We start from the raw sequence: 23263 nt of genomic DNA, 5'->3' as shown, positions 1-23263 counted from the left end.
TGTGGCTAGCGGGAAGCCTCAGGCGTGAGCCTAGGTGAAGCAACCACAGGCGCAGATCTTGGTGGTAGTAGCAAATATTCAAGTGAGAACCTTGAAGGCCGAGGTGGAGAAGGGTTCCATGGGAACAGCAGTTGACCACGGGTCAGGCGGTCCTAAGTGATCCGGTAAATCGGAACAGAGACGGGGTGCCTGACATTGTCCGTTCGCGGGCTTTGTTCAGTAATCTGCAAAGTACTGTTGCATTGCAGCCCCTGTAGCGAAAGGGAATCGGGTTAATATTCCCGACCCTGTCCACGGAGATTGGTGTGTGTCGGGCCTTTGGTTCGGCGTGCGCCCAGCGCGGTAACGCAACCGACCTCGGAGACGTCGGCGGGAGTTCTGGGAAGAGTTCTCTTTTCTTTGTTAGGAGTGCATCCACCCCCTGGAATCGGCTTGTCCGGAGATAGGGGGCTAGCCTCCGTAAAGCACCACCCTTCTTGTGGTGTCCGGAACGCTCCTGTCGGCCCTTGAAAATCCGAGCGAGGCAGTATAATTTTCGTGGCAGGCCGTACCCATATCCACAGCAGGTCTCCAAGGTGAACAGCCTCTGGCAATTGAACAATGTAGGTAAGGGAAGTCGGCAAATTGGATCCGTAACTTCGGGAGAAGGATTGGCTCTGGGGGCCGAGTCAGACAGGCCGAGATCAGATACGTGTCGGTCCAGTTGGGGGCTGGTTTCTTTGCTGCTTTGTGTGCTTCGGTGCGCGTCGTGGTGAGGTTACTGGACTCTGACCCGGGTCGATCGTGGGCGGTTTCAGCTGTTAGTGTCGTTCAGCTAGCAACGCGCGAGGACTTGTTCCACGTTGCGTCAAGCGGCTGTACTTCCATGGTCCGGCGCGCGACGGCTAACTCAGAACTGGCACGGACCAGGGGAATCCGACTGTCTAATTAAAACAAAGCATTGCGATGTCCACTGATTGGTTTTGACACAATGTGATTTCTGCCCAGTGCTCTGAATGTCAAAGTGAAGAAATTCAACCAAGCGCGGGTAAACGGCGGGAGTAACTATGACTCTCTTCTGGTAGCACGCTGCTCTCCATCGTCACCTTTGGATTTGGTTCGTTTCTTCGAATTATCTGCGTCTTTTCTGGATCAACGCTTTTCAATTCAACTCTACTCAACTCGGCGATTCTAGAGATATAACTATATTGGCCCAACTTACGTTATTTATCAATTTGGTCTAGAAAAGCATATCGTAGCACGCTGCTCTCCATCGTCTATTTTGTATTTGGTCCTTTTCCTAGTATCAACTACGTCATTTCTGGATCAACGCTTTTCATTTCAACTCTACTCAACTCGGCGATTCTAGAGATATAACTATTTTGGCTCAACTCACGTTAACCCTCAATTTGGTCTAGAACAGCAGTGCGGAACAACGGATACTTATTCTATCTGGACTAATAAAACCTCATTTTTCAGTACATCGATTCCTGAATATACGCATTAAACCATACACAACATTAATAACACAATTCATTATGGAATATATACGGAATACAATAATCCGGATGTATATGCAATTTCGGTAAGTCTGCCTGAGGCATCATTACAAACACTATTGTGATTATTATAACTGTAGTAGTGACGCTTTATATTACTATTATTCTTACAAACTATCTACCATAATCGTTTTCATTTTCTTTTACAATATTCTTAAACTCTTCGTTTGTCAGAGCGTAGTGTTGTTTTTGACAACTTCCTAATATTTTCCAATATTTCATCACATCTCCTTTACTCTTTGGTGTACAACAACCTGCTGCATTTCCTTCCATTTTCTTTCTTACCTATAATCAACCTAGGCCGTCACCCTGTCTACCACATTCCAGTCCCGCTTTATTAGCCTTCTGTTTAAAGAGGCTTTTTAACTTGACATTTGTTTTGGTAAACTTCCTAATACTTTTCCAATATTCCATCACACTTTCTTCAATTTTTGGTGTACAACAACTTCCTGCGTCTACTCCCATTTTCTTTCTTACCTATAATCAACCTGGGCTGTAATTCAGTCTCTCACATTCCAATCCGTGTTTATTAGCCTTGTGTTTGAAGAGGCTTTTTAACTTGACAATTGTTTTGGTAAACTTCCTAATACTTTTCCAATATTCCATCACACTTTCTTCAATTTTTGGTGTACAACAATTTGCTGCATCCTTTTCCATTTTGTTTCTTACCTATAATCAACCTGGGCTGTAACTCAGTCTCTCACATTCCAATCCGTGTTTATTAGCCTTGTGTTTGAAGAGGCTTTTTAACTTGACAATTATTTTGGTAAACTTCCTAATACTTTTCCAATATTCCATCACACTTTCTTCAATTTTTGGTGTACAACAATTTGCTGCATCCACTTCCATTTTGTTTCTTACCTATAATCAACCTGGGCTGTAACCCAGTCTACCACACTCCAGTCCCGCTATATTAGCCTTGTGTTTGAATAGGCTTTTTAACTTGACAATTATTTTGGTAAACTTCCTAATACTTTTCCAATATTCCATCACACTTTCTTCAATTTTTGGTGTACAACAATTTGCTGCATCTACTTCCATTTTGTTTCTTACCTATAATCAACCTAGGCTGTAACCAAGTCTACCACACTCCAGTCCCGCTATATTAGCCTTGTGTTTGAATAGGCTTTTTAACTTTACAATTGTTTTGGTAAACTTCCTAATACTTTTCCAATATTCCATCACACTTTCTTCAATTTTTGGTGTACAACAATTTGCTGCATCTACTTCCATTTTGTTTCTTACCTATAATCAACCTGGGCTGTAACTCAGTCTCTCACATTCCAATCCGTGTTTATTAGCCTTGTGTTTGAAGAGGCTTTTTAACTTGACAATTATTTTGGTAAACTTCCTGATACTTTTCCAATATTCCACCACACTTTCTTCAACTTTGGTGTATAACAATTTCTGCGTCTGCTTCCAATTCATTTCCTACGTGAAATCAACTTCTTAATAGTTCTTCCCATATTATCTTCCCACGTCCTACAAGTTTTATTGTACAACGTCCTACTACATATGCCTATATTTCAACTCTTAGCTAGTTTCAATCTGGAATATTATACTGCTTCCAAAATCTTGGTAATTTTTTTTTTTTTTTTATATATTATCATTGTCTGTTCTTGTGTTTCTTCCGTTTTTATTTTTGCTGTTGTGTGGGCTTGTTTGTTTGTGCTGGTCTAGTTGATCAAGTTGTACTTTGACAGTACCATCATCATTAGTCACGGAGAGGGCCTATGAACGGTCCGTGACGCGAATAATAACTCGTCCTCAACTGCTAGCGCGTTCTGAATAACGAACTCTCTGGCTTGTCAGTTGTGTCAACGCAATATCAAAAGATGCCGGTCTCAACCCGCGCCGAAACTGACACAACCTCTCTACTACCTGATCCCTTTTCTTCCAATCCTTCGTCCAACCATTCATATTCCGACTCTTCTTCCACCTGCCTCATATGCTTCGGTGTCTTCTCCACACACGAGACTCTTCTTACGCATGTCGCGGCAGCTCACCACACAGTCTGCCCTCCACTTCCTACCCAACGTGATGTGCAACAACTATTATGTATTCTTTGTGCAGCCGCTTTTCCATCCAACAGAGGTTTATCACAACATATCCGCCATCGACATATCTGTGAATACAATGAAATGCTCCAACGACGAATCAAGTCTCAGCCCGTGTCACGCATATGGTCGCAGTCTGATGATGCTTCGCTCCTGACGATCGCTGAACGTGAGACTAAAAATTTCCCCACCAAAAATGACCTGTGCCAACATATATCAACAATAATGACACGTAGGACTGCTGAAGCCATTAAACGACGGCTCCTACACCTTCACTGGACGAAACCGTCTACCCCAACCCCAGACGCCATTTCGTACCACGTCGCTCCCAGCACGCTCAATACCGACCCTATCACGTCCCAGGTGTCGCATACACCTACACTGAACACTGAAGCTCACGAATCACATCTTCCCGTTAACGACTCACTAATAGACCTCAACCAAGCCCAACTGATACTCGACGCCACAACGTCGCCAGATGTGACGCCGCCCCCACTACCGCAGCTTCGCGTCGTCTTAACACCTCTATCGTCCCCGACCCAACTACGAAACCCTCCTCATGCAGATACAGCTCCCGACCTCATTAGAAATTCAATGCGAATACCACAGAATTACACCTGTGACTTAGACGCTTCATTTGATATGTCTCCTCCGCGATTGATACACCCAGACATGTACAGTTATCAGTGTTCATCAGTCGAACAGGAAAAACTGTTAACAGCAGCAGTAGAACTCCTCCAAAATGAATGCACGAGAATAAGATCCTCTAGCCTACTTGCCTTCATACAACGAGACATCATGAATATGAGCGCTGAGGATGTATCCGCCTTCGTCAACAGCCATGCAGATACGGTTTTCCCCAGAACATGGGTTCCCTCCAAACCTAGGTATCATTATCGCTCCCAATTAAACATTTCTCGAAAGAAGATGAGGAAAATCGCTTACGCACGTATCCAGACACTATTTCATCACCGTCCAAAAGATGCTGCCAACACTGTTCTAGATGGTCGGTGGATGAAACACCCTGTTGCTAGCCCATTCGACATTCATAACTTCGACAGTTTCTAGACCTCTGTCATGACTAAACCTAGCACTATGGATAACCGGGAAATTGTGCAAATAGTAGACACCACACCATCCCTCATCGAACCAGTTCTTCCCTCCGACGTAGCATGGGCGCTAAAAGAAATGCATGGTACGGCCGCAGGAATAGACCGATTGACGTCATATGACCTGTCGCGATTCGGAAAGAATGGTCTGGCCGGCTACCTGAACACGCTGCTTGCCCTAGCATGTCTCCCCAAGAACTTGTCAACCGCAAGAGTGACATTCATCCCCAAGTTACTAAACCCCACACACCCCGAGGACTACCGCCCAGTGAGTGCCCCCCCCCCTCAACAATCACAAGGTGTCTTCATAAAATTCTAGCCAGAAGATGGGTGCCACTGTTCCCCCAAGAAAGACTCCAATTTGCCTTCCTGCACCGCGACGGCTGTTTTGAAGCCGTTAATCTTCTCCACTCGGTTATTCGGCACATCCACACGCACCATACAGGAGGTTCCTTCGCCCTGCTGGATATCTCGCGAGCTTTCGACACAGTCTCGCACAACTCCATTATTAGAGCAGCGAAGCGATACGGCGCACCAGAACTATTATGTAAATACCTCAGCAAATACTACGGTGACGCCACAAGCTGTCTCAATACCACGGAGTGTCATCCGACATGTGGAGTTAAACAGGGTGATCCACTTTCCCCGCTATTATTCATCATGGTCCTGGATGAAGTTCTGGAAGGTCTAGACCCTATGACCCACCTACAAATCGACGGAGAGGTTCTAAACTACATCGCATATGCGGATGACCTTGTAATATTCGCTCCAAATGCAACGCTGTTGCAACAAAAACTGAACCGCATCTCCTCACTTTTGCACGATGCTGGATGGTCAATAAACCCCGATAAGAGCCGAACGGTAGACCTGATTTCTGGGGGCCACAGCAAACTTACAGCTCTTGCACAAACAGAATTCACCGTCGCCGGAACTCGTATCCCACCATTATCCGCTTCAGACTCCTTTACATACCTAGGGATACAGTTCAATTTCAAAGGTCGGTGCCCCGTTGACCATATCGAATCACTAAACAACTACCTACTAGAAATTACACGCGCCCCCCTTAAACCGCAACAGCGAATGAAAATATTAAGAGATAATCTACTGCCTAGATTACTCTATCCCCTGACTCTAGGAGTAGTTCATAAGAATACGCTGAAATCTATGGACCGGACGATACACGCCGCTATTAGAAAATGGTTAAGACTACCTTCGGACACCCCACTGGCGTATCTCCACTCACCCATTGCTGCAGGCGGTCTTGGCATACCACACTTGACTTCATTAATTCCGCTCCACCGCCGTAAGCGACTTGAAGCTTTATTATCAGCACCCAACCGACTGCTACACAAACTACCCACGTCTCAGGCCCTAGCCTCATATTCTCATCTTGGCCAGATGCAGGTTCGTATTGGACAAGAAAGTGTGACTTCGAAAGAAGAGATATCTCAATGCTGGGCGAGACAACTGTACTTATCCAACGATGGGAAGGGTCTTGTTCTAGCACAACACAGTAAGGAATCACATACATGGTTACGCTGCCCCCAAACCATATTTCCTAGTGTATACATCAATGCGGTGAAATTGCGTGGTGGATTACTGCCTACCAAAACAAGAAGATCTAGAGGTGGTAGGATAGTGAATGACCTGCGATGTAGGGGAGGATGCAATCACCACGAAACCATCCAACACATACTGCAACATTGCTCGTGTACCCATGACATCAGATGTAAGAGACACAATGACCTATGCAAACTTGTTGCAAAGAAGCTTCGCAGACTAGGCATCACATTCTTAGAAGAGCCGTGCGTACCCATGGAAACGACCTACTGTAGGCCAGACTTTATTATCATACGGGATGGGATCGCCTATGTCATGGACGTAACTATATCGGACGACAGTAACACTCAAGCGAGCCGTTTGTTAAAAATTTCAAAATACGGCAATGAGCATACTGTGGCTTCGATTATACGCTTCCTGTCATCCAGCGGCCATAATGTTTCCAGCATCAGACAAACCCCCATCGTCCTAACATATAGAGGGATCCTCGAAAAATCAAGCTCTCAATCCCTCCGACGTCTTTGTTTCTCATTCCGGGATCTTGGGGATCTATGCATGAACGCAATTCAAGGTTCAATCAAAGTCTATAACACATACATGAGAGGTACTCAACGTTCATATACATAACGTCATTCTTTCTTAAACGCTACTCTGCTCATTATTGTCTGTCTTCATTATTTCTTGTTAATTGACTGATGCCATCTGTGCTTCAACGTCTGCCTGTCTTCGTTCCATTTTGTCCGCTTTCCTCACCTATCCAAGATAGTAATTGGAGTTACCCTTCTGTTCCTCAGTGTTTTGTTTTTTTTTCTCTTTCCTTTTTTTTCTCTTTTTTTCTCTCTCTCTCTTTTCTTTCTTCTCTTCTAATGTTGATTGCTTCATTGAATTTGGTTGGTCTTCATTGATCGATTGGTTAATTATGTTAGCACACGTCAGTGTTTGATTCCCCGGTATTCGGTTCTCAACATGCTTCTGAAAATCTTATGCTCTATTGACACTTTAATTTGATTATTTCTATTTTTACATTTATTATTAGTAATATTATCACTATTCTTCTCCACACTAATTAATTTCAGTATTATTCACTTGATGCTCTCTCCACAACCCTTATCTACTTCACATCCATGTTTTCGATCTTAATGAGAAAACATCTTTTGTACATCTTAAGTATTTCATTTTGTTCCAAACCCATTTGGGCGTGTACAATTTGATACTTAAAAATATATGTTATTAGCCAAATGCCTCGTCATCTAATGAGGAGGTCTTTAGTTGCCTTTTGGGGGTTGTAGTTGCAGGGTAGCTACCTCTTCGTGGTTCCCGCTGGTAACGTGGCGGCAATTCGCTGCTACGGCTAAATGTTACCTTGAGAGCTGGCTGAACGTCTTTAGGCCTGCTTTCTAAATGGCATGCACCTGGCTTCGTGCTGGACTGTATGTACCCTGGCCTGGTGGTACTACTCTGGGCTCCAGTGGTTTTGAATGTAGCATGCACCCGGCTCCGTGCTGGACTGTATGCGCCCTGGCTTGGTGGTTATTACCCTAGGTACAGCGGCGTGACGGCTTAATGTCGTCGAGGCCTTCGGGTCTCCAATGGGGCAGTTGTGCGCCGAAGGAGGTACCTGGCATAGCAATATGTAGCGGGTGCGCGCGGCCACACATGACTTCTACCCATCTTGCATTGGTTCGTGAGGGCTAATGTGGTGGTGGAGCCCCGCCTGGGTTGATGCATGTCGTCGACCTGGGTTCGTGGAGTCTTCCTCCTGGGAACATGTGCGCTCTAGCGGAACCTACCGTATCCAGAACTGATCCTTCGGCTTTATGTGGGCTGCAGAGAGAGGCCCGGTCATCTGGTAAAGACGGCAAGGACTAGTAAAGCTGGTGGCAAATGCTGCGGGCTAGTGCATGGCCTCGGTAGCTCGGTAACCCAGATAGGATCTCCGGGGTTGGCCGATAAAGATCCGCCCTGCTGCCGTTGACGACGGAGGTGTGGGTAGTGGCTTGGTTGGAGGGATTGAGTTGATTCATAAGGTGCCCATCTGGGGGTGCCTCGACATGTGGTTACAGATCGGATGTCCGGTGATCAGGCAGAACAAACCAACCAACTTGTGTGTCCGAAAGGGTAGGGGAAGTGCAGGTGGCTCCTGTGCAACCTCTAGGTGTCGTGTGAGCGGTACACACGCAAGAGCAGCTTGAGTAACTGGTTAACACTCAAATAGCACGCTGCTCTCCATCGTCTATTTTGTATTTGGTCCTTTTCTTAGTATCAACTACGTCATTTCTGGATCGACGCTTTTCAATTCAACTCTACTCCACACGGCGATTCTGGAGATATAACTATATTGGCCCAACTTACGTTATTTATCAATTTGGTCTAGAACAGCATTTCGGAACAACGGATATTTATTCTAACTGGACTAATAAAACCTCATTTTCTCATTACATCAATTCATGAATATACGCATTAAAACATACACAACTTTAACAACCACAATTCATTATGGATTATGTACGGAATACAATTAGACGAGTGTAGTTGCAAGTTCGGTAAGTCTGCCTAAGGCATCAATACAAACACTATTGTGACTATTATAACTTTAATACTGACGTTTTATACCACTATTATTATAATAAGTCATCTATCATAATCATTTTTCCAATATTTATTCACAATTACTGAAAATTTTCGTTTTTCACAACGTAGTGTCTATTTCTTAACCTTGTGTTCCAATAGGCTTTTTAACTTCACAATTATTTTGGTAAACTTCCTAATACTTTTCCAATATTCCATCACACTTTCTTCAATTTTTGGTGTACAACAATTTGCTGCATCTACTTCCATTTTGTTTCTTACCTATAATCAACCTGGGCTGTAACCCAGCTTCTCACAACTTAGTTTCTGTTTACTAACCTTGTGTTTGAAGAGGCTTTTTAACTTTACAATTGTTTTGGTAAACTTCCTAATACTTTTCCAATATTCCATCACACTTTCTTCAATTTTTGGTGTACAACAATTTGCTGCATCCACTTCCATTTTGTTTCTTACCTATAATCAACCTGGGCTGTAACCCAGCTTCTCACAACTTAGTTTCTGTTTACTAACCTTGTGTTTGAAGAGGCTTTTTAACTTTACAATTGTTTTGGTAAACTTCCTAATACTTTTCCAATATTCCATCACACTTCAATTTTTTTTTGGTATACAACATTTTGCTGCATTATTATTGTCTGTTCTCTTGTCTCTTCTGTTATGGTTTTTTTTGCTGTTGTTGTTGGTTTGTTTGTTTGTGCTTGTTTAGTTGATCAAGTCGTACTTTGGCAGTCCCATAATCACTGCATCATTAGTCACGGAGAGGGCCTATGAACGGTCCGTGACGCGAATACAAATTCGTCCTCAACTGCTAGCGTGTTCTGAATAACGAACTCTCTGGCTTGTCAGTTGTGTCAACACAATATCAAAAGATGCCGGTCTCAACCCGCGCCGAAACTGACACAACCTCTCTACGACCTGATCCCTTTTCTTCTAATCCTTCGTCCAACCATTCATATTCCGACTCTTCTTCCACCTGTCTCATATGCTTCGGTGTCTTCTCCACACACGAGACTCTTCTTACGCATGTCGCGGCAGCTCACCACACAGTCTGCCCTCCATTTTCTACCCAACGTGATGTGCAACAACCATTATGTATTCTTTGTGCAGCGGTTTTTCCATCCAACAGAGGTTTATCACAACATATCCGCCATCGACATATCTGTGAATACAATGAAATGCTCCAACGACGAATCAAGTCTCAGCCCGTGTCACGCATATGGTCGCAGTCTGATGATGCTTCGCTCCTGACGATCGCAGAACGTGAAGCTAAACATTTCCCCACCAAAAATGACTTGTGCCAACATATATCAACAATAATGACACGTAGGACTGCTGAAGCCATTAAACGACGGCCCCTTCACCTTCACTGGACGAAACCGTCTACCCCAACCCCAGACGTCATTTCACACCACATCGCTCTCAACACACCCAATACCGACCCTACCACGTCCCAGGTGCCGCCTACACCCATACTAAACTCTGAAGCTGAAGAATCACCTCCCCGTTAACGACTCCCTAATAGACCTCAATCAAGCCCAACTGACACTCGACGCCACAACCTCGCCAGAAGTGACGCCGCCCCCATTACCGCAGCTTCGTGTCGTCTTAACACCTCTATCGTCCCCGACCCAACTACAAAACCCTCCTCATGCAGATACAGCTCCCGACCTCATTAGAAACCCAATGCGAATACCACAGAATTACACCTGTGACTTAGACGCTTCACTTGATATGTCTCCTCCGCGATTAATACACCCAGACATGGACAGTTATCAGTGTTCATCAGTCGAACAGGAAAAACTGTTAACAGCAGCAGTAGAACTCCTCCAAAATGAATGCACGAGAATTAGATCCTCTAGCCTACTTGCCTTCATACAACGCGACATCATGAATATGAGCGCTGAGGATGTATCCGCCTTCGTCAACAGCCATGCAGATACGGTTTTCCCCAGAACATGGGTTCCCTCCAAACCTAGGTATCATTATCGCTCTCAATTAAACATTTCTCGAAAAAGATGAGGAAAATAGCTTACGCACGTATCCAAACGCTATTTCGTCACCGTCCAAAAGATGCTGCCAACACTGTTCTTGATGGTCGGTGGATGAAACACCCTGTTGCTAGCCCATCCGACATTCACAACTTCGACAGTTTCTGGACCTCTGTCATGACTAAACCTAGCACTATGGATAACCGGGAAATCGTGCAAATAGTCGACACCACACCATCCCTCATCGAACCAATTCTTCCCTCCGACGTAGCATGGGCGCTAAAAGAAATGCATGGTACGGCCGCAGGAATAGACCGATTGACGTCATATGACCTGTCGCGATTCGGAAAGAATGGTCTGGCCGGTTACCTGAACACGTTGCTTGCCCTAGCATGTCCCCCAACGAACTTGTCAACCTCACGAGTGACATTCATCCCTAAGTCACTAAATCCCACACACCCCGAGGACTACCGCCCAGTGAGTGTTGCCCCAACAATCACAAGGTGTCTACATAAAATTCTAACCAGAAGATGGGTGCCACTATTCCCCCAAGAAAGGCTTCAGTTCGCCTTCCTGCACCGCGACGGTTGTTTTGAAGCTGTTAATCTTCTCCACTCAGTTATTCGGCACGTCCACACACACCACACAGGAGGTTCCTTCGCCCTACTGGATATCTCGCGAGCATTCGACACAGTCTCGCACAACTCCATTATTAGAGCAGCGAAGCGATACGGCGCACCGGAACTATTATGTAAATACCTTAGCAAATACTACGGTGACGCCACCAGCTGTCTCAATACCACGGAGTGTCATCCAACATGTGGAGTTAAACAGGGTGATCCACTTTCCCGCTACTATTCATCATGGTCCTTGATGAAGTTCTGGAAGGTCTAGACCCTATGACCCACCTGCAAATCGACGGAGAGGTTCTAAACTACATCGCATATGCGGATGACCTTGTAATATTCGCTCCAAATGCAACGCTGTTACAACAAAAACTGAACCGCATCTCCTCACTTTTGCACGATGCTGGATGGTCAGTAAATCCCGATAAGAGCCGAACCGTAGACCTGATTTCTGGGGGCCACAGCAAACTTACAGCTCTTACACAAACAGAATTCACCGTCGCCGGAACTCGTATCCCACCATTATCCGCTTCAGACTCCTTTACATACCTAGGAATACAGTTCAATTTCAAAGGTCAGTGCCCAGTTGACCATATCAAATCATTAAACAACTACCTACTAGAGATTACACGCGCTCCCCTTAAACCGCAACAGCGCATGAAAATACTAAGAGATAATCTGCTGCCTAGACTACTCTATCCCCTGACTCTAGGAGTAGTTCATAAAAATACTCTAAAATCTATGGACCGAACGATACACGCCGCCATCAGGAAATGGCTAAGACTACCCTCTGACACCCCACTGGCGTATCTGTATTCCCCATTGCTTCAGGAGGTCTCGGCATCCCACACTTGACCTCATTAATTCCGCTCCACCGCCGTAAGCGACTTGAAGCTTTATTATCAGCACCCAACCGACTGCTACACAAACTGCCCACGTCCCCGGCCCTAGCCTCATATTCTCATCTTGGCCAGATGTAGGTCCGTATTGGACAAGAACGTGTGACATCGAAAGAAGAGATATCCCGATGTTGGGCGAAACAACTTCACTTATCCAACGACGGGAAGGGCCTTCTTCTTGCACAAAACAGTAAGGAGTCGCACACATGGCTACGTTGCCCACAATCCATCTATCCTAGTGTCTACATCAATGCGGTGAAACTACGTGGTGGATTACTATCTACCAAAACAAGAAGATCTAGAGGTGGTAGGATAGTAGGTGACCTCCGATGTAGGGGAAATTGCAACCATCACGAAACCATCCACCACATTTTGCAACATTGCTCGCGCACTCATGACATCAGGTGTAAGCGACATAACGAACTTTGCCAACTTGTTGCAAAGAAACTCCGCAGACTAGGAATTACGTTCTTAGAAGAGCCATGTATCCCCCTAGAAACAACCTACTGCAAGCCGGACTTTATCATTATACGGGATACAATCGCCTACGTGATGGACATAACTATATCGGGCGACGGTAACACTCAAGCAAGCCGTTTGTTAAAAATCTCGAAATACGGCAATGAGCAAACCGTTGCATCGATTACACGCTTCCTCTCATCCAACAGACTCAATGTTTCAAGCGTCAGACAAACGCCCGTCGTCCTAACTTATAGAGGAATTCTCGAAAAGACTAGCTCTCAATCCCTTCGTCGCCTATCCTTCTCGTTCCGAGATCTTGGTGATCTATGTCTAAACACAATCCAGGGTTCGATCAAAATATACAACACGTATATGAGAGGAACTCAACGTTCATGCTCATAACTTCATCCTTGATCAAACGGTGCTCTGCTGTTCTTGTCTATCTTTATTATTTCTTATTCATTGAGTGATGCGGTTATGTTTCTATGCCTGCATGTCTTCTTTCCACTTTGTCCGCTGCCCCCACCTGTCCAGGATCGTATTCCGATCATTCCTCCGTTTCTTGTTCGCTTTCATTAATGATTGTTTCACTTATTTCAATTGGTTTTCATGAATCGACTGACTATCTGTGTGTGCCCCGGCGGTCTCCGATTCCCAGGTATCGTGTTCTCTTTCTCCCTTACACCATTTATCTATTCAGTTATTTATTTATTTTCCCATTATTATTATTTTTATTTATTTATTTTTTATTTCTATTATTATCACTATTTTTTCTTTCTTCTTTTTTCTTTTTTCTCTTTTTTCTTCTCCACTTCTCCTTCGTATTCTCTCTCAACTAACCTAAGCACTATCCTCATAATGTTCCTCTTACATACAAGAGTTTTGAGGTAACTGAGAAGATCTTTTCTTGTACATCTTGAGTATTCCATTTTGTTTCAAACCCACTTGGGTGTGTACAGTTTGCTACTCAAAAATATATGTTATTAGCCAAATGCCTCGTCATCTAATTAGTGACGCGCATGAATGGATTGACGAGATTCCCACTGTCCCTATCTACTATCTAGCGAAACCACAGCCAAGGGAACGGGCTTGGCAGAATTAGCGGGGAAAGAAGATCCTGTTGAGCTTGACTCTAGTCTGACTTTGTGAGGAGACATGATGGATGTAGTTTAGGTGGGAGCTGGGTGCTTCGGTGTCCAGCGCTAATGAAATACCACTGCTATCATTGTTTCTTCACTTATTCAGTGAAACGGGAACGAAATTGTATTTTGGTTCAAAGCACATTCCGGAGTGCGTGGTCTATCGCTGCGTGCTTCGGTATCTTGGTCATGTCAGATGAGTCGTGGTGCAAATTGCGGTGTTTGAGTCCTGATGTGATGTGCGACCCGTTCTGAAGACCATGTCAGGCGGGGAGTTTGACTGGGGCGGTACATCCGTCAAATGGTAACGCGGGTGTCCTATGGTGAGCTCAGTCAGGACAGAAACCTGGCGTAGAGTAAAAGGGCAAAAGCTTACTTGATTTTGATTTTCAGTACGAATACAGACCGTGAAAGCGCGGCCTATCGATCCTTTTGATGTTATTTTCGGAGTTTGAAGCAAGAGGTGTCAGAAAAGTTACCACCTTGATACCAAAGCCAAGATGGTGGATTCCTCAATAATCCCCATTCTCACATATGGTCTAGAATCAATAGTACTAAGGAAGCAAGACTGGTCTAGACTAGAAGCGATGTTAAATACAGTAAGACGGATAATTCTAAATATAAATGATAGAAAACAATATACTGTTGAGCAACTTAAACTTAAAATAAACTTACCAAACTTAGCCAGTAAAATTATGCAAAACAGACTAAACTTGTGGTATGTAGCGCATAAAAGACCAAATAACCTAATGGTGAGGTCTTTATATAGTAACTTTGAAAATCAGTGCAACAATAGGAAGGCCCATACTAAAAACTGGCTAAGACAGCTATTTCAAGACATTAAAGAAATGGGTGAGCGCCTTCCTAGTAACTGGATAAACCAACCCAACAAGGTTAAAATAAACGCATATCAGGAGCACTTTCCAAAAATAATAAGGAAACGCCAGCTAAACCATGTATGCCAAAATGCAAACTGTAACAGAAAGTTTGCTACAATTAAAGAAACGAACAGACACATTAGAAACGATCACCAAAATAAAACTAATAGTGAGTCCCAATATAACTGTCCCTTAACTGACTGTAATAAAACGTATAAGACGTTGGGTTGGTTAAATAGACACATGCAGTCATGCCACCCACAATATAATCTAACTAAAACTGAACCCAAAACCAAAACTAATAAAATAAACTCCAAAAACGAACAAAATAAATGTCCATACCCAGGCTGCAACAAAACTTTACCAACTAAAAAAGGTATAATAAATAACTGCTATGTAGTACATAGGTGGTCAGCAATCACCGGACAGGAAGTAAAACCAAAGGCAAAAAACAATGCAAAAACAGCTATTGCGCCCCGGTAGTTGTGCCGTGCTTCGATGTAGCCTCTTCTCCAGAAGGGCCTACTAGGCTTCACCAACTAGTTTGGCTGGAAGGGGCACCACAGGGATAACTGGCTTGTGGCGGCCAAGCGATCATAGCGACGTCGCTTTTTGATCCTTCGATGTCGGCTCTTCCTATCATTGTGAAGCAGAATTCACCAAGCGTTGGATTGTTCACCCACTAATAGGGAACGTGAGCTGGGTTCAGACCGTCGTGAGACAGGTTAGTTTTACCCTACTAATGAGTACATCAGTGAAGTACAATCTGGCCGTTGCTATGGTAATCCTGTTTAGTACGAGAGGAACCGCAGGTTCAGATAATTGGTATATGTGCCTGGTCGAAAGGCCAATGGTGCGAAGCTACCATCTGAGGGATTAAGACTGAACGCCGTCTGAATCCCGTCCAAATTTGCAACGGTACATTCTGTATCCGACACGTGGCTGGGCAAGCTTACGTATTCCTTTTGGTGTCTGGACTGGACCATGTGTTCGGCCAGGCCCATTAGGTCTGGTGTTATGCCAGAGCGATGACCGTAAACCGTGCTCCGGATTTTGGGGTACGGGGATCGACACGATATCTAATTGTGGTGTGAGCGTGAGGATACTAAATCGTTTGTAGACGACTTAATGTTTTGTCAGGGAGACGTACGTGCTCGAGCAGCTTTCATACTGCGAGGCATTGAATCCTATCCCTGCTTGACGTAATGATTTGAGGACATGTTCCTCTATCATTTCCCTTACTGCGCTAGACTTCGGTCTGGTTAAAGCATTTATACCTATGTGTATACTATGGGATGCATGAGTCTCGGCTTGTGCATTACATATATCCATATATCGTATACTTGCGATGTTCTGCATATGTGCATATATGTGCTATAACATGTGTGTATATGTGTTGTCGTGTGCAATACATCTGTATCATATGCATATATATATATATATATATGTATATAAATATATATGTATATATATATATATATTTATGTGCATATATATGTATATATATATATGTATATAAATATATATGTGTTTGTTATGGATGTATTAACATGTATGCGCGTATATGCGTCGTTAAACCATTACTATTTTGCACATGAAGGTGTGGATGCATATATATTGCATTCTGCAAAATTAGCTGATCCAGGTGTAGTCCGCGCGATTTTCGGGCGAACCTACGTCTCCGGAATAGCTCAGTTGGGAGAGCGTTAGACTGAAGATCTTAATGTCCCCGGTTCGATCCCGGGTTCCGGCAGGCGACTGGCTCTCAGTTTTCGCCCACACGTTCTACCACTACGAAACATCATTTACATCACTGTAATCACGTGCCACCACTAAGCGTTCCTCCTCACAATCCAATCTCGTGTAGAAACATAACCGCATCACTCAATGAATAAGAAATAATAAAGATAGACAAGAACAGCAGAGCACCGTTTGATCAAGGATGAAGTTATGAGCATGAACGTTGAGTTCCTCTCATATACGTGTTGTATATTTTGATCGAACCCTGGATTGTGTTTAGACATAGATCACCAAGATCTCGGAACGAGAAGGATAGGCGACGAAGGGATTGAGAGCTAGTCTTTTCGAGAATTCCTCTATAAGTTAGGACGACGGGCGTTTGTCTGACGCTTGAAACATTGAGTCTGTTGGATGAGAGGAAGCGTGTAATCGATGCAACGGTTTGCTCATTGCCGTATTTCGAGATTTTTAACAAACGGCTTGCTTGAGTGTTACCGTCGCCCGATATAGTTATGTCCATCACGTAGGCGATTGTATCCCGTATAATGATAAAGTCCGGCTTGCAGTAGGTTGTTTCTAGGGGATACATGGCTCTTCTAAGAACGTAATTCCTAGTCTGCGGAGTTTCTTTGCAACAAGTTGGCAAAGTTCGTTATGTCGCTTACACCTGATGTCATGAGTGCGCGAGCAATGTTGCAAAATGTGGTGGATGGTTTCGTGATGGTTGCAATTTCCCCTACATCGGAGGTCACCTACTATCCTACCACCTCTAGATCTTCTTGTTTTGGTAGATAGTAATCCACCACGTAGTTTCACCGCATTGATGTAGACACTAGGATAGATGGATTGTGGGCAACGTAGCCATGTGTGCGACTCCTTACTGTTTTGTGCAAGAAGAAGGCCCTTCCCGTCGTTGGATAAGTGAAGTTGTTTCGCCCAACATCGGGATATCTCTTCTTTCGATGTCACACGTTCTTGTCCAATACGGACCTACATCTGGCCAAGATGAGAATATGAGGCTAGGGCCGGGGACGTGGGCAGTTTGTGTAGCAGTCGGTTGGGTGCTGATAATAAAGCTTCAAGTCGCTTACGGCGGTGGAGCGGAATTAATGAGGTCAAGTGTGGGATGCCGAGACCTCCTGAAGCAATGGGGAATACAGATACGCCAGTGGGGTGTCAGAGGGTAGTCTTAGCCATTTCCTGATGGCGGCGTGTATCGTTCGGTCCATAGATTTTAGAGTATTTTTATGAACTACTCCTAGAGTCAGGGGATAGAGTAGTCTAGGCAGCAGATTATCTCTTAGTATTTTCATGCGCTGTTGCGGTTTAAGGGAGCGCGTGTAATCTCTAGTAGGTAGTTGTTTAATGATTTGATATGGTCAACTGGGCACTGACCTTTGAAATTGAACTGTATTCCTAGGTATGTAAAGGAGTCTGAAGCGGATAATGGTGGGATACGAGTTCCGGCGACGGTGAATTCTGTTTGTGTAAGAGCTGTAAGTTTGCTGTGGCCCCCAGAAATCAGGTCTACGGTTCGGCTCTTATCGGGATTTACTGACCATCCAGCATCGTGCAAAAGTGAGGAGATGCGGTTCAGTTTTTGTTGTAACAGCGTTGCATTTGGAGCGAATATTACAAGGTCATCCGCATATGCGATGTAGTTTAGAACCTCTCCGTCGATTTGCAGGTGGGTCATAGGGTCTAGACCTTCCAGAACTTCATCAAGGACCATGATGAATAGTAGCGGGAAAGTGGATCACCCTGTTTAACTCCACATGTTGGATGACACTCCGTGGTATTGAGACAGCTGGTGGCGTCACCGTAGTATTTGCTAAGGTATTTACATAATAGTTCCGGTGCGCCGTATCGCTTCGCTGCTCTAATAATGGAGTTGTGCGAGACTGTGTCGAATGCTCGCGAGATATCCAGTAGGGCGAAGGAACCTCCTGTGTGGTGTGTGTGGACGTGCCGAATAACTGAGTGGAGAAGATTAACAGCTTCAAAACAACCGTCGCGGTGCAGGAAGGCGAACTGAAGCCTTTCTTGGGGGAATAGTGGCACCCATCTTCTGGTTAGAATTTTATGTAGACACCTTGTGATTGTTGGGGCAACACTCACTGGGCGGTAGTCCTCGGGGTGTGTGGGATTTAGTGACTTAGGGATGAATGTCACTCGTGAGGTTGACAAGTTCGTTGGGGGACATGCTAGGGCAAGCAACGTGTTCAGGTAACCGGCCAGACCATTCTTTCCGAATCGCGACAGGTCATATGACGTCAATCGGTCTATTCCTGCGGCCGTACCATGCATTTCTTTTAGCGCCCATGCTACGTCGGAGGGAAGAATTGGTTCGATGAGGGATGGTGTGGTGTCGACTATTTGCACGATTTCCCGGTTATCCATAGTGCTAGGTTTAGTCATGACAGAGGTCCAGAAACTGTCGAAGTTGTGAATGTCGGATGGGCTAGCAACAGGGTGTTTCATCCATCGACCATCAAGAACAGTGTTGGCAGCATCTTTTGGACGGTGATGAAATAGCGTTTGGATACGTGCGTAAGCTATTTTCCTCATCTTTTTTCGAGAAATGTTTAATTGAGAGCGATAATGATACCTAGGTTTGGAGGGAACCCATGTTCTGGGGAAAACCGTATCTGCATGGCTGTTGACGAAGGCGGATACATCCTCAGCGCTCATATTCATGATGTCGCGTTGTATGAAGGCAAGTAGGCTAGAGGATCTAATTCTCGTGCATTCATTTTGGAGGAGTTCTACTGCTGCTGTTAACAGTTTTTCCTGTTCGACTGATGAACACTGATAACTGTACATGTCTGGGTGTATTAATCGCGGAGGAGACATATCAAATGAAGCGTCTAAGTCACAGGTGTAATTCTGTGGTATTCGCATTGAATTTCTAATGAGGTCGGGAGCTGTATCTGCATGAGGAGGGTTTTGTAGTTGGGTCGGGGACGATAGAGGTGTTAAGACGACACGAAGCTGCGGTAATGGGGGCGGCGTCACTTCTGGCGAGGTTGTGGCGTCGAGTGTCAGTTGGGCTTGATTGAGGTCTATTAGGGAGTCGTTAACGGGGGAGGTGATTCTTCAGCTTCAGAGTTTAGTATGGGTGTAGGCGGCACCTGGGACGTGGTAGGGTCGGTATTGGGTGTGTTGAGAGCGATGTGGTGTGAAATGACGTCTGGGGTTGGGGTAGACGGTTTCGTCCAGTGAAGGTGAAGGGGCCGTCGTTTAATGGCTTCAGCAGTCCTACGTGTCATTATTGTTGATATATGTTGGCACAAGTCATTTTTGGTGGGGAAATGTTTAGCTTCACGTTCTGCGATCGTCAGGAGCGAAGCATCATCAGACTGCGACCATATGCGTGACACGGGCTGAGACTTGATTCGTCGTTGGAGCATTTCATTGTATTCACAGATATGTCGATGGCGGATATGTTGTGATAAACCTCTGTTGGATGGAAAAACCGCTGCACAAAGAATACATAATGGTTGTTGCACATCACGTTGGGTAGAAAATGGAGGGCAGACTGTGTGGTGAGCTGCCGCGACATGCGTAAGAAGAGTCTCGTGTGTGGAGAAGACACCGAAGCATATGAGACAAGTGGAAGAAGAGTCGGAATATGAATGGTTGGACGAAGGATTAGAAGAAAAGGGATCAGGTCGTAGAGAGGTTGTGTCAGTTTCGGCGCGGGTTGAGACCGTCATCTTTTGATATTGCGTTGACACAACTGACAAGCCAGAGAGTTCGTTATTCAGAACACGCTAGCAGTTGAGGACGAATTTGTATTCGCGTCACGGACCGTTCATAGGCCCTCTCCGTGACTAATGATGCAGTGATTATGGGACTGCCAAAGTACGACTTGATCAACTAAACAAGCACAAACAAACAAACCAACAACAACAGCAAAAAAACCATAACAGAAGAAACAAGAGAACAGACAATAATAATGCAGCAAAATGTTGTATACCAAAAATTGAAGAAAGTGTGATGGAATATTGGAAAAGTATTAGGAAGTTTACCAAAACAATTGTAAAGTTAAAAAGCCTCTTCAAACACAAGGTTAGTAAACAGAAACTAAGTTGTGAGAAGCTGGGTTACAGCCCAGGTTGATTATAGGTAAGAAACAAAATGGAAGTGGATGCAGCAAATTGCTGTACACCAAAAATTGAAGAAAGTGTGATGGAATATTGGAAAAGTATTAGGAAGTTTACCAAAATAATTGTGAAGTTAAAAAGCCTATTTGAACACAAGGTTAAGAAATAGACACTACGTTGTGAAAAACGAAAATTTTCAGTAATTGTGAATAAATATTGGAAAAATGATTATGATAGATGACTTATAATAATAATAGTGGTATAAAACGTCAGTATTAAAGTTATAATAGTCACAGTAGTGTTTGTATTGATGCCTTAGGCAGACTTACCGAACTTGCAACTACACCCGTCTAATTGTATTCCGTACATAATCCATAATGAATTGTGGTTGTTAAAGTTGTGTATGTTTTAATGCGTATATTCATGAATTGATGTAATGAGAAAATGAGGTTTTATTAGTCCAGTTAGAATAAATATCCGTTGTTCCGAAATGCTGTTCTAGACCAAATTGATAAATAACGTAAGTTGGGCCAATATAGTTATATCTCCAGAATCGCCGTGTGGAGTAGAGTTGAATTGAAAAGCGTCGATCCAGAAATGACGTAGTTGATACTAAGAAAAGGACGAAATACAAAATAGACGATGGAGAGCAGCGTGCTACGATAAGAGAGTCATAGCTACTCCCGCCGTTTACCCGCGCTTGGTTGAATTTCTTCACTTTGACATTCAGAGCACTGGGCAGAAATCACATTGTGTCAAAACCAATCAGTGGACATCGCAATGCTTTGTTTTAATTAGACAGTCGGATTCCCCTGGTCCGTGCCAGTTCTGAGTTAGCCGTCGCGCGCCAGACCATGGAAGCACAGCCGCTTGACGCAACGTGGAACAAGTCCTCGCGCGTTGCTAGCTGCACGACACTAACAGCTGAAACCGCCCACGATCGACCCGGGTCAGAGTCCAGTAACCTCACCACGACGCGCACCGAAGCACACAAAGCAGCAAAGAAACCAGCCCCCAACTGGACCGACACGTATCTTATCTCGGCCTGTCTGACTCGGCCCCCAGAGCCAATCCTTCTCCCGAAGTTACGGATCCAATTTGCCGACCTCCCTTACCTACATTGTTCAATTGCCAGAGGCTGTTCACCTTGGAGACCTGCTGTGGATATGGGTACGGCCTGCCACGAAAATTATACTGCCTCGCTCGGATTTTCAAGGGCCGACAGGAGCGTTCCGGACACCACAAGAAGGGTGGTGCTTTACGGAGGCTAGCCCCTATCTCCGGACAAGCCGATTCCAGGGGTGGATGCACTCCTAACAAAGAAAAGAGGACTCTTCCCAGAACTCCCGCCGACGTCTCCGAGGTCGGTTGCGTTACCGCGCTGGGCGCACGCCGAACCAAAGGCCCGACACACACCAATCTCCGTGGACAGGGTCGGGAATATTAACCCGATTCCCTTTCGCTACAGGGGGCTGCAATGCAACAGTACTTTGCAGATTACTGAACAAAGCCCGCGAACGGACAATGTCAGGCACCCCGTCTCTGTTCCGATTTACCGGATCACTTAGGACCGCCTGACCCATGGTCAACTGCTGTTCCCATGGAACCCTTCTCCACCTCGGCCTTCAAGGTTCTCACTTGAATATTTGCTACTACCACCAAGATCTGCGCCTGTGGTTGCTTCACCTAGGCTCACGCCTGAGGCTTCCCGCTAGCCACAGCGACCCTCCTACTCGTTGCCGTTACTCCATGCCTGGACCAAGTGCAGCTTGCCCCTCACACAGCATAGGCCCAGCTTACAGCAACGGTCCGGTATAGGTCCAACGCTCGAGCGCCATCCATTTTCAGGGCTGGTTGATTCGGCAGGTGAGTTGTTACACACTCCTTAGCGGCTTCCGACTTCCATGGCCACCGTCCTGCTGTCTAGACCAACCAACACCTTTTGTGGTATCTCATGAGCGTCGTGTTAGGCACCTTAACCGAACGTTTGGTTCATCCCACAGCGCCAGTTCTGCTTACCAAAAATGGCCCACTTGGCACTCACATTCAATGCAAAACTCCAATTAAGCGAGTTAAGCTTCTCACCCATTTAAAGTTTGAGAATAGGTTGAGGATGATTTATCCCCAATGCCTCTAATCATTCGCTTTACCGGATAAAACTGTTTATTTCTCAGAATGCCAGCTATCCTGAGGGAAACTTCGGAGGGAACCAGCTACTAGATAGTTCGATTAGTCTTTCGCCCCTATACTCACGTTATACGATCGATTTGCACGTCAGAATCGCTACGGTCCTCCACCAGAGTTTCCTCTGGCTTCAACCTTCACAAGCATAGTTCACCATCTTTCGGGTCTCAACGTGTACGCTCTTGCTCCGCCCCGACGGTGCACACAACACGAGGTCACATGTCTACGTCATGGGACGGGCCGGTGATGCGCCCGCTGCTCGCAACTTGGAAAGTATGAGCAAGACAACAGGATCTCACCTCAGTCCGGACAAGCCGAACCTTTACCTTCACTTCGCCTTTGGGTTTCGTAACACCCAATGACTCGCGCACATGTTAAACTCCTTGGTCCG

General features: G+C 45.0%; 1 protein-coding gene across 1 annotated transcript; it reads left to right on the top strand.

Annotated features, from left to right (window-relative positions):
* The first annotated feature begins 3576 nt into the window (after positions 1 to 3576).
* Positions 3577 to 16087, top strand: MS3_00004790 (uncharacterized protein). Its single transcript, XM_051212759.1, has 2 exons — positions 3577 to 5389; positions 11727 to 16087. The coding sequence occupies exons 1-2, from the start codon at positions 4888 to 4890 to the stop codon at positions 12317 to 12319; spliced, it is 1095 nt and encodes a 364-aa protein (XP_051073390.1). The 5' UTR covers positions 3577 to 4887; the 3' UTR covers positions 12320 to 16087.
* Positions 16088 to 23263: the final 7176 nt, after the last annotated feature.

Source organism: Schistosoma haematobium, chromosome 1 (assembly GCF_000699445.3).
Source record: "Schistosoma haematobium chromosome 1, whole genome shotgun sequence".
Lineage (NCBI taxonomy): Eukaryota > Metazoa > Platyhelminthes > Trematoda > Strigeidida > Schistosomatidae > Schistosoma > Schistosoma haematobium.
Note: the sequence above shows the minus strand (reverse complement) of the source record. Positions and strands in the feature narration are given on the sequence as shown.